This window comes from Vulpes lagopus, chromosome 1, assembly GCF_018345385.1.
Source record: "Vulpes lagopus strain Blue_001 chromosome 1, ASM1834538v1, whole genome shotgun sequence".
NCBI lineage: Eukaryota > Metazoa > Chordata > Mammalia > Carnivora > Canidae > Vulpes > Vulpes lagopus.
In genome coordinates, this window is record NC_054824.1 from 119,559,112 (window position 1) to 119,572,790 (window position 13,679).

At 40.1% G+C, this 13,679-nt stretch overlaps 1 protein-coding gene across 6 annotated transcripts in view; it reads left to right on the forward strand.

Annotated features, from left to right (window-relative positions):
* The window catches only part of GREB1L (GREB1 like retinoic acid receptor coactivator), a 264,390-nt gene that overhangs the window by 244,449 nt on the left and 6,262 nt on the right, over window positions 1-13,679 (forward strand). For 5 of the 6 annotated variants that reach the window (XM_041754040.1, XM_041754343.1, XM_041754118.1 and 2 more), the window contains 7 exons: window positions 1,504-1,665; window positions 1,816-2,020; window positions 6,738-6,903; window positions 7,831-8,058; window positions 8,968-9,109; window positions 9,896-10,096; window positions 12,657-12,795. In XM_041754040.1, the coding sequence (XP_041609974.1) occupies window positions 1,504-1,665; window positions 1,816-2,020; window positions 6,738-6,903; window positions 7,831-8,058; window positions 8,968-9,109; window positions 9,896-10,096; window positions 12,657-12,795 (1,243 nt within the window). The remainder of the gene's footprint in view (window positions 1-1,503; window positions 1,666-1,815; window positions 2,021-6,737; window positions 6,904-7,830; window positions 8,059-8,967; window positions 9,110-9,895; window positions 10,097-12,656; window positions 12,796-13,679) is intronic. The other variant, XM_041754421.1, reaches the window with a different exon arrangement.

A 13,679-nucleotide genomic window follows, 5' to 3' on the forward strand; every position in this document is an offset into this window, starting at 1 on the left:
GAACAACTCTTCCTTCCTGTAGGACATGCTGATTGGACTTCCCCCAACCCCAAACTTGCTTTCTGCTCTGGAGGACCAGGTCCCACAAGGTGCTAGAAGGGATATACTGAAAAACTGGATTGGTCATCCTGCTCTTCTAATACAAGTTACTTTTCTTTGTCCCATTTGTTTTCTTGATGTTCCGAAAATTTTGGGTGGGCTAGTTTATAATCCACTCACAATGCTTTACAAAATATAAGAAGATATTATATATTGGTCTATATATTTATAGACCAAGTTCCTGGTCTATAAATCATAAGATTTTAGAAAACATAAAAAATCCTGTTTATATAGTTTCTGTGATTGTAATCATAGAATGTAATATAAGTAATCTCACACTTGTGCACAAGCAGAATGAACTAGAATTTAAGGGAAGAATAACAATACTATTTTCCTATGAAATGTAATATTTAGGTTAAAACTATTGGGAAATCTACCTGAATTCTAGCTGCTGCTGAAAATTGATGCTATCCTTTCAATAAAGCCAAATACTATCTGTACTATAAAGCACATAAAGACTTTTATATAATTATTCACTGAGCTGGGTTACTGAGAGAGCATGTGAACTCCATTATTTTTTTAAAGATGTACTTATTTTCGGGGGGGGGTGCAGAGGGAGTGGAAGGCACAGAATCCCAAGCAGGCTCCATGCTGAACACAGAGCCCTAATGGGGCTCCATCCCACAACTCTGAGATTATGACCTGAAACAAACAAAACACTTAACCAACTGAGCCACCCAGCAGCCCGAGCATGTGAACTTAATTGCAAAAAGAATTTACTTTTTTTTTTTTCAAGCTCTACACCCAACTTGGGGCTTGAACTCGTGGCTCCAAAAATCAAGCCATGCTCTACTGACTGAGCCAGCCAGGTACCCCAACTTTCTGGCAGTTTTAAAAATAAGTTAGATTTGTATTTGGTTTCAATAAGTTAAATGGTCTTTTCCTGGAAAAGTTCTAGGCTAAGTGGCTGTTCAAACTTCTTCAGCTTCTACTATAACCAGGAAAGGTGGGGCCACAGAGGCATTTTAGCGATGTTGGCCGTAATTTTACTTAGAAAAATGATATTCACTTAGCCTGATCCATTTAGATGGAAGTAATTTCCCCCCTATAACTGGGCACCTTTGAAAATGTTCAGAGAGCAGGACATCTCATAGGGATATTTAACCTCTGCGTAAGATTGAGCAGTAGTAGTTCTAAGAACATGAGGAACCCAAAGACAGTGCCAAGCAACAGAAACTTCTCTACCCGCAGAGAGGCTATGTAGGGGCAAGATGCTTGGCTCTCAGGTCAGTGGTGGCTACTAAAGGATGAAGTGTTTGCCTTTCCAACTCTTTTGACGTTATAGGCACAGCCTGGTCTGGTGGCATGTGCATGTTCAGGTTAGTTTGCCTACCTCAAAAACAACCTTAACAGGTGGTCTAGAAGTTCGCTTACATCCCCTTCCTTTCTTCTTTACAAATACAGATGTCTGACTCCACCCTTCATGCATTCACATTCTCTTCCTCTATGCTGGGAGAGGAGGTGCAGCTCTATTTCATCATTCCCAAATCCAAAGAGAGTCATTTTGTCTTCAGCAAGCAGGGCAAACACCTGGAGAGCATGCGGCTGCCGCTGGTTTCAGACAAGGTGGGTGACAGTGTCTGGGTGCTAATGCTGCTTTCAGACTGATGGGCCCAAGGTACTAGATCAGGTTCTCTAAACTTCTCAAATCTAACGGTTTTAATTTCCCGTTTTGGTCTCTGGTTCTTTTTTTTTCCTTTTCTTTTTCCCTTTCAGAATTTGAATGCAGTCAAGAGCCCTATTTTCACTCCTTCCAGTGGTCGCCATGAGCATGGACTCCTAAACCTTTTTCACGCCATGGAGGGCATCAGCCACCTGCATCTTCTGGTGGTCAAAGAATATGAGATGCCACTGTACCGCAAGTACTGGCCCAACCACATCATGCTGGTGCTTCCTGGCATGTTCAATAACGCAGGCGTGGGTAAGGGGCCCCTGGGACGCAGGGAGGGGTGGAGAGAGATAGTGAACTCCATTTCCCAGACATGAAACTGTCAAAGGTTCTCCTGCCTCTGAAGTCTTGTCCTCCTGACCAAAGGACTTTTGGTGGTTCTTTAAATTTGAGTTTTCCTTTTCCTTATCTGCAGTTTTTCAGAATTGCTAACTTCTGAGGGCTAGTGACTGAAAAAGTCCTTGGTGTAGAGTGCCCGGACAGGGTTTCGGGTTCCTCCCAGTGTTCTGGGGCTGCACCCACCACAGCAGGAATGGAACAGTGAGGAGGAAGGGAGCCAGCGGTTCACTGTGGTCGGGAGGGAACTGGAGGTGTGCCCAAGGCCCTGCTAATCATTTTAAAGGCACACGTCAAGTTCCAAGGGGGTTGGTTCTGTACAACCAGAAATTGGAAGCATCATTACGGCCTATGGCGGTCTTCTTAAAAGCGCCTGGAAGAAGTCTTCCCTGCCTTTCTCCATGGAGATTAAGAGCAATGGGCCCTTGAGTCAGGAAAGGGGCACATGGTTATCTGAGCACGTGACAGAGCTGTGGGAGGCAGAGAACCTCCAGTTGGATTCAGAGGTGTGTCTGGGCACTTCCTGCATGCATGGTGGCTCTTCCCCATCTGCTCCTGTGGGTGTCTGACCCCGTGCAGTCCCGGAAGGGCTGAAGATAAAAGCTGCTAATTGACACATTAGAGGGAAATAGGAACATCCAGCCCAGAACCAGAGCAAATGCAGATGAGACCTAAGTAGTTTCTCTCAATCTACACTCCTCCTCTCCAGGGCCTCCCCTTTCCTCCCCACCCCCTACTCTGTCTATACCTCTGCTGATCTGTCCATCTCTCTCCCTTCCTTCCGTTTAAAGTGTCTTCTCTTCTTGTTCTCCCTTCCCTTTCTTTTCATGTCCTTAAACTTTAGCCTTAATAAGGGATAAAAATTCATTCAAAAACTGGTTTTGAATACAGTTTTCCATGTTTATCACTTTATGTCAAGTGAATTAAAGTTTTTACATATTTCTGGTTCTCTGTCCTCTCCAAAACCACATATCCCCAAACTAACTCAAGTATTTTTCCATGTGAATGATCCTCAAATTACCCCCTTCTGTGCCTTACCGATCCTGAGGTGAATTTCCTCATCACAGATCTGACTAGATTTGCTGCCAGTTTTGTCATTTTGTAATAATTTGAGGAGAAACTAACATATATGAAAATGAAATACATGCAAATTATTTATTTGTAAAAAAACGGAACATCAAATTTACCATCTTAGCCATTTTTAAGTGTACAGTTCAGTAGCATTCAACATATTCACATGTTTTGCAACTAATCTCCAGAATTCTCTTCATTTTGCAAAACTGAAACTCCACATAATTGAAGATTAACCCCTTCTATCCCCCTTTGGCTGGCAAAGACCGTTCTTTCTGTCTTTCTGAATTTGACTACTTGAGGTACCTTGTGTGAGCTTGATCATACAGTATTTGTCCTTTTGTGCCTGGCTTATTTCACTAAGCAAAATGTTCTTAAGGTTCATCTACGTCATGCATGGTCAGAATTTCCTTCCTAATTTTAAGGCTGAGTAATATTACACATTTTCTTTATCCATTCATCCACTGATGGGACACTTGTGAATAATGCTGCTATGAACATAGATGTGCAAGTATCTCCTCAAGAACCCAGATTTCAATTCTTTTGAGTATATACTCAGAAGTGGAATTGCTGAATCATTTGGTAATTCTGTTTTTATTTTTTTGAGGAACTGACATACTGTTTTCCATAATGGCTGTATCATTTTACATTCCTACCAACAACGCAAAATGTTTTTTCACATCCTTAGCAATAAATATTTTCTGATTTTTGTTTGTCTTGAGTTTGGGGAAAATTTTTTGTTTGCTTATTTTTTGATAGTAGCCATCCTAACGCACAGGAGATGCTATCTTCCTGTGATTTGATTTGCATTTCCCTAATGATTAGTGATGTTGAGCATTTTGTCATGTGCTTCTTGGCCATTTGTAGATTTACATTAGACAGTCTATTCAGTCCTTTCCCTGTTTAGTTTTGTTGTTGTTGACTTATGGAAGTTCTTTATATGTTCTCGATCTTATACTTCTAATGATTTGAAAATGTTTTCTCTCATCCTTTGCTCAGAAATTTGAGATTTTGATGCAGTCCAGTTTTTTTCTTGTTGGCTGTGCTCTTGGTGTCCTGTCTAACACATCTTTGCTACATACAACAGCAAGTTTTTTGTCTGTTTTCTTCTAAGTTTTATGGTTTTAGCTCTTGCATTTAGATCTTTGATCCATTTTAGTTTTAGGTAGTGTAAGGTAAAGATCCAGCCTCATTCTTTTGCATGTGAATATCCAGGTTTTCTAATACCATCTGTTGAAGAAACTGTCAAAAATCATTTGACCATACAGGCCCTTAGGGCTGGGCCAAAACCACAAGGGCATACTGATGGGCTCTGTACTCTTATCCCACTGTATAAGTTTTGATAACTGTCATTTTATGGTAGGTTTTGAAATCAGCCAGCTGTGAGACCTCCCAACTTTGTTCTTTTTCAAGGTTGCTTTGGCTATTGAGGGTCCCTTAAGATTCCATATGAATTTAAGGATGGATTTTTTTTAAAATTTCTGCACACATGCGTATCATTAAGATCTTGGGGATTGCATTAAATCTGCAGATTACTTTGGGTAATATTGACATCTCAACAATATTGCATCTTCCAATCTATGAATATGGACGTCTTTCCATTTACTTGTATCATCTTTATTTTCTTTCAGCAATGTTTTGTACTTTTTCACGTACAGGTCTTTCATGTATATGATTAAACGTTTATTCCTAAGCATTTTATTCTTTTTGATGCAACTGTAAATGGAATGGTTTTAATTTTTCCTTTTAGATTATTGTTAGTGTATAGAGACACAACTGATTTTTTTAGTTTTGTATATGCAACTTTGGCAAATTCACTTTTATTATTTCTAACAGTTTGTGTGTGATCTTTATGGCTTTCTACATACATATAAAGACATGCTGCCTACAGATAATTTTACTTCTTCCTTTCCAACCTGAGTGCCTTATTTCTTTTTCTTGCATAATCACTCTGGCTAAGTTTTCCAGTACTGTGTTAAACAGAAATGGTAATGGTAGGCATCCTTGTCTTGTTCTTAGCTTAGAGGAAAAGCTTTCAGTCTTTACCATTACGGTGTTAGTTGTAGGCCTCTCATATTTTGAGAATACAAAGTATTATACACATACTCTTGGAAGGTAGATTTCCCTAAATCCCTAATAGTACCCCTGATCTGCTCAAACTGCTTTTCTGGTTCCTCCATAGATTTAATAATTTTATCCTCTTCATTTCATTACGTACATTTTGTTTCATTTTTGGATGGCCCACTTGTAAAATTTGTTTGTGATAACGATTATCTGTTTTTTTTTTAATCCTAATTCTAGTGTAGTTAACATATGGTATTATATTTATCTTAGGTGTACAATATAGTGATTCAACAATTCCATATATTACTCAGTGCTCATCAAGATAAGTGCATTCTTAATTCCCTTCACCTATTTCACCCAATCTCCACCTCCCTTTCTCTGTAACCATCTGTTTGTTCTCTTTAGTTAAGTCTGTTTTTTGGTTTGTCTTTTTTTTCTTCTTCATTCATTCATTTTGTTTCTTAAATTCTACCTACAAGTATGGTTTTGTCTTTCTCTGACTGGCTTATTGGACTTAGGCTACTTCCATAATTTGACTATTATAAATAATGCTAAGTGTCCATCAATAGATGAAAAAGATATTATACACACACACACGACAGAATATAGTTCAGTCATAAAAAGAATGAAATCTTGCCATTTGCAACAACATGAATGGATCTGATGATCATCATCTTTTTTTTTTTTTTTTTTGATGATCATCATCTTAATAATCTCTAAAACCTTGTACTTACCACATATTAGGCACTGTCCTGAGCACCATACAACAATCCTGTGAAGTGGACATTATCATGTCTTCTTACAACTGGAGAAGCCAAGGCATAGGGGAGTTTACTTTTTCATTGTCACACAGCTAGAAAGTGGTAGAATCAGGATTTAAATGTAGGCAGCTTGGCTCTGGTCTTTTACTATACCATACTGCCTGTTGCAAAAAAGCCATCCAGGAAAAGGATTCCGGTTTCCAGAATCTTCTTCAAAGAAGACATTGCTGTCAATCTCCTAAAAGTATCTTAAAGCAGGGGGTACATTAGTATAAGCAGCACGCCCACGTACTGCCACCCTGGCTACTTCCTACAGCAGGACAGGCAAGTGGCTGCTTCGAAGACTGAGAACATGTCTTATCATGACTGCAAAAGGAACTAAGTAGTAATAAGTGTTTCCTTGATGTGGTATCCTTTGTCCCATCAGAGAAACTGGATTCTTTCAGTACCCCTCAAAGTGTAGTTCATGAATCATCTGCATCATCAAAGACTGCTCTGGTTTGTGGCCCTTCATCAGACCCATCATGGGTTCCAGGAATCAGCATTTTAAACAGACTGCTTCAGTGGTTCTCATTTTTACTCGTTTGAGAAACACTGCTCTGAACAACTGGTTGTCCCTCCCACCCTGCATGGTCATGTGAACAGGCATGCCTGTGTAAAGAATGTGAGCAGCTGTCTGGGGGCTTTGGGTCAAGCCAGAGTGAAGACTGTACAGCTGTGGTTATGCTGCCTTCCAGGTGCTGCCAGGTTTCTCATTAAGGAGCTGTCCTATCACAATCTGGAACTGGAGAGGAACCGCCTGGAAGAACTGGGAGTTAAGCGCCAGTGTGTCTGGCCTTTCATTGTTGTGATGGACGACTCCTGTGTTCTGTGGAACATTCACAGTGTTCAAGATCAGAGCAGGTAGTGGGACTTGCCAACCAGTTCTAGGGGAGTATGACCAATGCTCTAAGGGAGATCTTTTCCGTGGCTACAGTTATGCATGGAAGTAAATGAGAGAGGAATAACTTTCCAGAGCAAAACAATTATCCAGGAGACTACCTTCACTAGCACCTTTTTTAAAATTTAGATATTCGGTGTGCCATTAATTCCTGGACTATTTCTGCATCGTGGCTTAGGCTTGCTATAAAGTCTGTTGTAAGGCACTAGAAAGTCCACTGGCTTCTGAATCAGACCTGCTTTTTTACCCCAGCTCTGCTTTGTAACTACCTGGATGAAAAGGGAAATTTATTTCATCTCTGCCTCAGTTCTGTCACCCTTAAGATTAGGGTTGGACCAACATCAGTGGTTCTCCTTTCTGGGGCAGTGAACAGGGTCCGAGGACCAGGGGATGCTAAACCTGAGAAGTCTTATGCAATACATGGCCCCAAAATACTAGTAGCGCCCCTACTGACACACTTCCAGCTCACGCACTGTGTCTGTTTCCACTTGTGGATATGAAGCCAGTGATGTTTTCAAATAGGCCTCTATTATGCCATAATCACCACAGTGGGAGGTATATCCATGTGTTTTCAACCTCTGGCTCCCTCTTTGGGAACGCCCTGTTCGTTATTCATTTTGAGATGGGCAGGCTTTCTCTGCCTGAATGTGATAAGCCCCATCTCTGGTGATGCAGTTCCTGCATCCTGAAGGGCAGCTTGCTGAAGTAGCAGTGATAGGCAGCATGAAAACTAGGCTTGACATTATTTTCTATTCCAGGCTAATATAAAGTAAACCAGCTAAATCCGTCCTTTACAGATACTGAAACTGTATAGTAGCGTTAGCCCTTCATAAAAGACCCTCTCTTCAGTAATACTGACCTCTTATTTAAACTAACTTGATATTTCATAGCCAGCCCATGGAAGCAGGAGTTTCCAGTAAGAATGTGTCCTTGAAGAGTGTCTTGCAGCATATTGAAGCAACACCAAAAATCATCCACTATGCAATCCTGGGCATACAGAAATGGAGCAGCAAGCTGACTTCTCAGAGCCTAAAAGCCCCATTTTCTAGGTGCCATGTGCATGACTTTATTCTCCTTAACATAGACCTGACTCAGAATGTGCAGTATGACTTTAACAGGTAAGTCAGGCCTCCTGGAGGCAAGTAAGCCTGCCATCTACTGATTGCTTCTGCCCTAACCCCTATAATGTGTCTATTCCTCTGATTCTGGTCTTTGAAAAACGATCTCTTTTTTTATGGAAAAGGAGGGAGAGTGGGTATCACAAGCCCCAAAGTGCCCCCTTTATAATTCCTTAAACGGACCCAGACCCTTAAAATAATAGAAATTACAACACAACATACTTAGAAAACATATTTTAGCTATCCCATCATTCAACAAGAACTAAAACCCAGACAAAAACTATTACGTCGACACAAACAGCATGTGGACCCATATGCCACTGAAGGTGAACTCTTTCATCCTCAGAATTCAGAAGTTAACCCCTTTCCCTGAATGTTAGTAAATTCCAGAGATCTAGATCCTTTAGGGCGAAGCCAGCAGGTAGGAATGAGCAGGCTAGCCCTGGTCTTGCCTCCTGAATAAATAACATCCCCATCCTAGAAAATCCGAGATGGCCAAGCAATTAATGTCAGGACCATAAAGTCTGTCTTATTGTCAACCCCTAACCCTGTAGTCATCAGAATATCCTATAGCTATTTCACGTCTTTTAAATTTGGCAGATGTTTCATCCTGTTTGCAGCCAGGATTTTAACACTGGGAGCACCTCTGCATTCCGGTCCCACAAGTATATAGACTATGCAGTCCTGTTTCAGTTCAGGAACACCTAAGGCCCCTTGGAATATCTGCAGCCAAAGCCATCTCACTTTCTCCTTCTTTTAAGGACTGTAATGCCCAACTCAGGAGATTCACAGGCCAGTGTTAAGAGGGCCAGCTCTGGGAAAAGGAAAGGTTGATTCTATGTGAGTCTGTCTCCTAACAGCTGTTGTGTGTATGGTAGTCAGAGACCTATCCTTGTGATTATGATTTAGGTATTTCTGTGAAGATGTTGACTTTAACCTGAGAACAAACAGTAGTGGGCTGCTCATCTGCCGCTTTAATAACTTCAGTCTCATGAAGAAACATGTTCAGGTTGGAGGGCAAAGGGACTTTATCATTAAACCAAAGATCATGGTAAGTTTGCAAGCTTGATTCTACTGTTGAGAGGAAGACAATTTCTTACTAATACCCGTTATCTGTTATTAGGCATTAAGCACTTATCACTTGACTGGAAAGGGAAGTAACACAAGGGAGTCAGTTCTTAATGCCAAGTTTGCAGTCTCATTCCCCTAAGGATTCATCCAGAGCAAAACTTAAGATTTGAAAAGTCAACAGATCTACCTTTCTTTAGAGGCTTACCAATTCCATCATATCTTAACATTTTCACATCCTGTAATACATGAGAAATTAAGACGCTTGTCTGGTCCTTTGCTAGATTTTTTTTTTCTTTTTAAAGAAAGTAATACTAATCAATACCTGTTAAGAGATTTACTGGTATCTAATCATTTATAACATGTGAATTCCCAGTGGAGCTTAGAAACCTCTCTTTGAAAAAAAAAAAAAAAAACCTCTCTTTGCTTTTGTTTTTTGGATCTGATGGGATGGGATGTAAGCCATCTGTATTCAGCAGCACTGTGAAAGGTTTCCTGACGGTCCTCACAATGTCGCTAAATGCAGTAACTTTCAAAGAAGCCTACATTTCATTTTCTCCTGCCCTTGTCATGTGTTAGGTTAGACCCCACCTATTCCTAAGGTAAAAAACTTGAGAACCTAAAAATGACAGACTGACATTTGAGTCTTGCCCCTGTCACTGTGCTGCTGCTATTATTTGGGAACAGTTAGTATGCAGTGAGGTTTTTCCTTGCCCGTTTCACCCAGTGACAGACATGATTCCCATGATAATCTCGGCTTTGATTTCAGGTGTCCGAGAGTTTAGCACCCATCTTGCCCCTTCAGTATGTCTGTGCTCCCGACAGTGAACACACACTGCTGGCAGCCCCTGCACAGTTTCTCCTGGAGAAATTCCTTCAGCACGCATCCTACAAACTCTTCCCCAAAGCCATCCATAACTTCAAGAGTCCTGTGTTGGCCATTGACTGCTACCTTAACATTGGACCAGAGGTAAAGGGAAGAGGGCTAGTACTGGGCTTTTTTCTTACCCACTTCCAATCATTTCTTTCCCATTTTAGCTCCCATTTGAAAGCTTAAATGGAGACAAGAAAAAGGGCCTGTGACATACTGCAAAGGCTCACACAAGATGTGATGGCAACTGTCCCTCCCCACACCTACTTCAGCTCTCCAGTTAGCCAATAAATACACAAAGCTTAGCTGAGAATTCAGTTCCACCTAGAAGCCTACCTCCTATGACCTTGGACAGTAGTAGTTGCTTGCTGTCCCAAAATGTATCAGGCCATATTATAGTCACGTGATGTTTCTTCACAAGACACAGTTCTTGAGGCACACAGTGTCCTAGCCACTGTTTTAGGCAAAAGAGGAGCTCAGTGATTTTTGAACAATTTAGGGGATCACAGGAGACCTTTATGGCTGTCACGTCACCACTTCCCATTCCTGGATTTCTTTTCCATTGTTTTCTATTTCTCATTCTTTCTCTTGTCTGTCTCAAATTCTCCATCAGTTGTTTTTTAAGATTTTATTTATTTATTTATTCATAAGAGACACACAGAGAGAAAAGCAGAGACATAGAGGGAGAAGTAGGCCCCATGCAGGAAGCCCAATGTGGGACTCAATCCCAGGATCACGCCCTGAGCCAAAGGCAGACACTCAACTGCTGAGCCACCCAGGAGTCGCTCAGGTGTTTTTTTGTTTTTAATTGCTACTTATACCTTTAAGCTCCTGAATACTGGTGGCCTTTGGAACTTTAAGGGCTTCTGGCACTAAGCTTTACCCTATAATTATTAGAATTGTTTTTAAAATATTTCATTCTATTCCTTAACGCATAATATCCTCTTTATAAAGAATTTTTTCCTCCTAGGCTTTTTATCCTTCTTGTGTTTTGACATACACAGTCTCGGCAGACTGAAATCCAACAGTATTCAATTCTAGCAACTGATTTTTTTCTTTTCTTTTTTTTTTAAGATTTTTTTTCTTTATTTGACAAAGAGCAGAGCAAGTGAGCGAGAACATGAGTGGGGGCGGGGAAGGGCAGAGGGAGAAGCAGGCTCCCCACTGAGCAAGGAGCCCAGTGAAGGGCTCGATAGCACCCCAGGATCATGACATGAGCTAAAAGCAGAGATTAACTGATTAACCTACTGAGTCACCCTAGGACCTCCTGAAAACTGATTTTTAATTCAAACAGTATAAACACTTTACACTCTCCTTCTTAGGAAATTTCAGTAATCTACACTGTGGGTTGGACCATAAAATGTAGAATTTTAGAGGTAGAAGGAACCTTAAAAACCATCAAGTAAAAAAAAAACAAAAAAAGTAAAAAAAAAAAACAAAAAAAACCATCAAGTATAATAGTGCTTTTTATGGTATCTCTGTAAGGTATGTGTCTAACTCAGGCTTCCAAACTCCTCTACCTCAGGGTCCAGAGCTCTAGATAGAGGTAGTAATAGTAGTAGTAGTAAGACTGTGTTGTCTAATAGCAGCTAACTAACACTCACTGAATACCTACTAAGCAGTTTACAGTATTTATCCACAAGATAGGCCTATGAAACAGGTACTACTGTTATTTCTTCAGACAGGGAAATGGAGATATGATAAAACGAAGGAAGCTGCTCAATGTCATCCACTAGCTAGTAAGCAGAGGAACCAGTTATTTGGACCCAAGTGGCCAGGTCCACACATTAAGCCATTTCACTGTTCTCAAGGTCTCCCAACTATCTTCTCTCCCTATGATTTCTGTAAAGTTATATTCTGTACATGCAAACCATATAGAAATAATTTTAAAATCATGCACTGGGGTGCCTAGGTGGCACCATTGGTTAAGTAGCTTCCTTTGGCTCAAGTCACGATCTAAAGGTTCTGGGATTAAGCCCTGTGTCAAGATCTCTGCTCAGTAGGAAATCTGCTTCTCCCTCTCCCCCTGCTCACACTCTCTTGTGTGTATGCAAATAAGATATTTTAAAAAATAATAATTACCCCCCCAAAAAATAATAATAATAATTAAAAATAAATAATAATCATGCACTGCTGGGGGCACTCAGATGGCTCAGTCAGTTAGGTGTCCAACTCTTGATCTCAGCTCAGGTCTTGATCTCAAGGTTCTGAGTTCAAGCCTGGCATTAGGCTCTACCTACTTAAAATCATATACTGCTTGAAGCTTCTGTCTGAAAATTTAAGTGTATCTAAATGAAAAACTGATTATTGATAAGAATTAAAAAATCTTATTCTAAACATTTAATCTTGTCTGCCTTTGTGGAAGGCAGTTTTTCATTTTATAAAGATGTTTAGGTGGAGAGGCCTGTTTTGTTTCTTACTACTAATTCTCTCTTAACTGTCCTTTATTAAGAGAAACAAGATTTAAGTAGGTTAAAATTTGGCACACTAAGAGGTGCAGAGTTTAAATAACCAACCTATTAAGGTTTCAATAAAAAATTTATGTCCTTTACCTTACCCAGAAACAGCTAAAGAGGAAGGTACTGGCTCACTCAGCTGAAGTACTGATGTTTTGCTTGCTTTTTGACATACCCATGCTATGTCTGCTTGATAATTCCAGGTGGCCATATGCTACGTCAGCTCCAGACCCCACTCCAGCAATGTCAGCTGTGAAGGGGTGTTTTTCAGTGGACTTCTCTTGTACCTCTGTGACTCTTTTGTAGGTGCTGATCTTCTGAAGAAATTTAATTTTCTAAAAGGTAAATCAAACTTAGTGTCTTTTGCTTGTGAATGCCATTGTTTCCTGAGACAAAATAGGGAGGTCAAACATATAAAAAATGCACTTTAACAATGGTTTCTGCCAGTAAATTGAATACCCTGCTTTTAAACCAGGGCCAGGATTTCCTTAATTGGGGCAGGGGTAGAATCAAGTTGTTGTTTTACCAAGACAAAATGCAGATAAATAGTCAGAAATGTGACCACATTAAATTTGTTCTTCCCACTATTAATGTAAGAAAGGAATGATGCAATGTAAGGAGAAATAATTCTTCTCAAATAACCTAATTTCAATAAAAACAGGTTAATGAATTGTGATTCTGGTCTAGAAGGTAAAGTCACTTCAGCAGGTATGCACTAAGAACAAACTGCAAATTAAGCATCACAGATAATCATGACAAGATGACCTCTGAGGCCAGTGAAGAAAGTAAGATTCAGAATATCATGGACAGGCCGCTATGGAAAACAGTATAAAGTTTCCTCAAAAACTAAAGATAGGATTAATCATATGATCCAGTAATTCTAGTACTGGGATTTACCCAAAGAAAACAACATTAATTCAAAAAAAGATATATGCAGCATTATTTTCTATAGCAACCGAAGTGTCCCTCCATACATGCATAAGGAAGATGTATCTATTATACAATGGACTAACTCAGCCATAAAAAAGAGATCTTGCCATCTGCAGTAGCATGAATGGGCCTAGAGGGCATATAATCCTAAGTAAAGTAAGTCAGAGAAAGACAAATACCATAGGATTTCTCTTATATGTAGAATTTAAGAATAGATGCTACTGTGTATTTATATGTGCATAAAATCCACCTGGAACAGTGTGTTGTGTGTGTGTGTGTGGGGGGGTGCTTCCCAG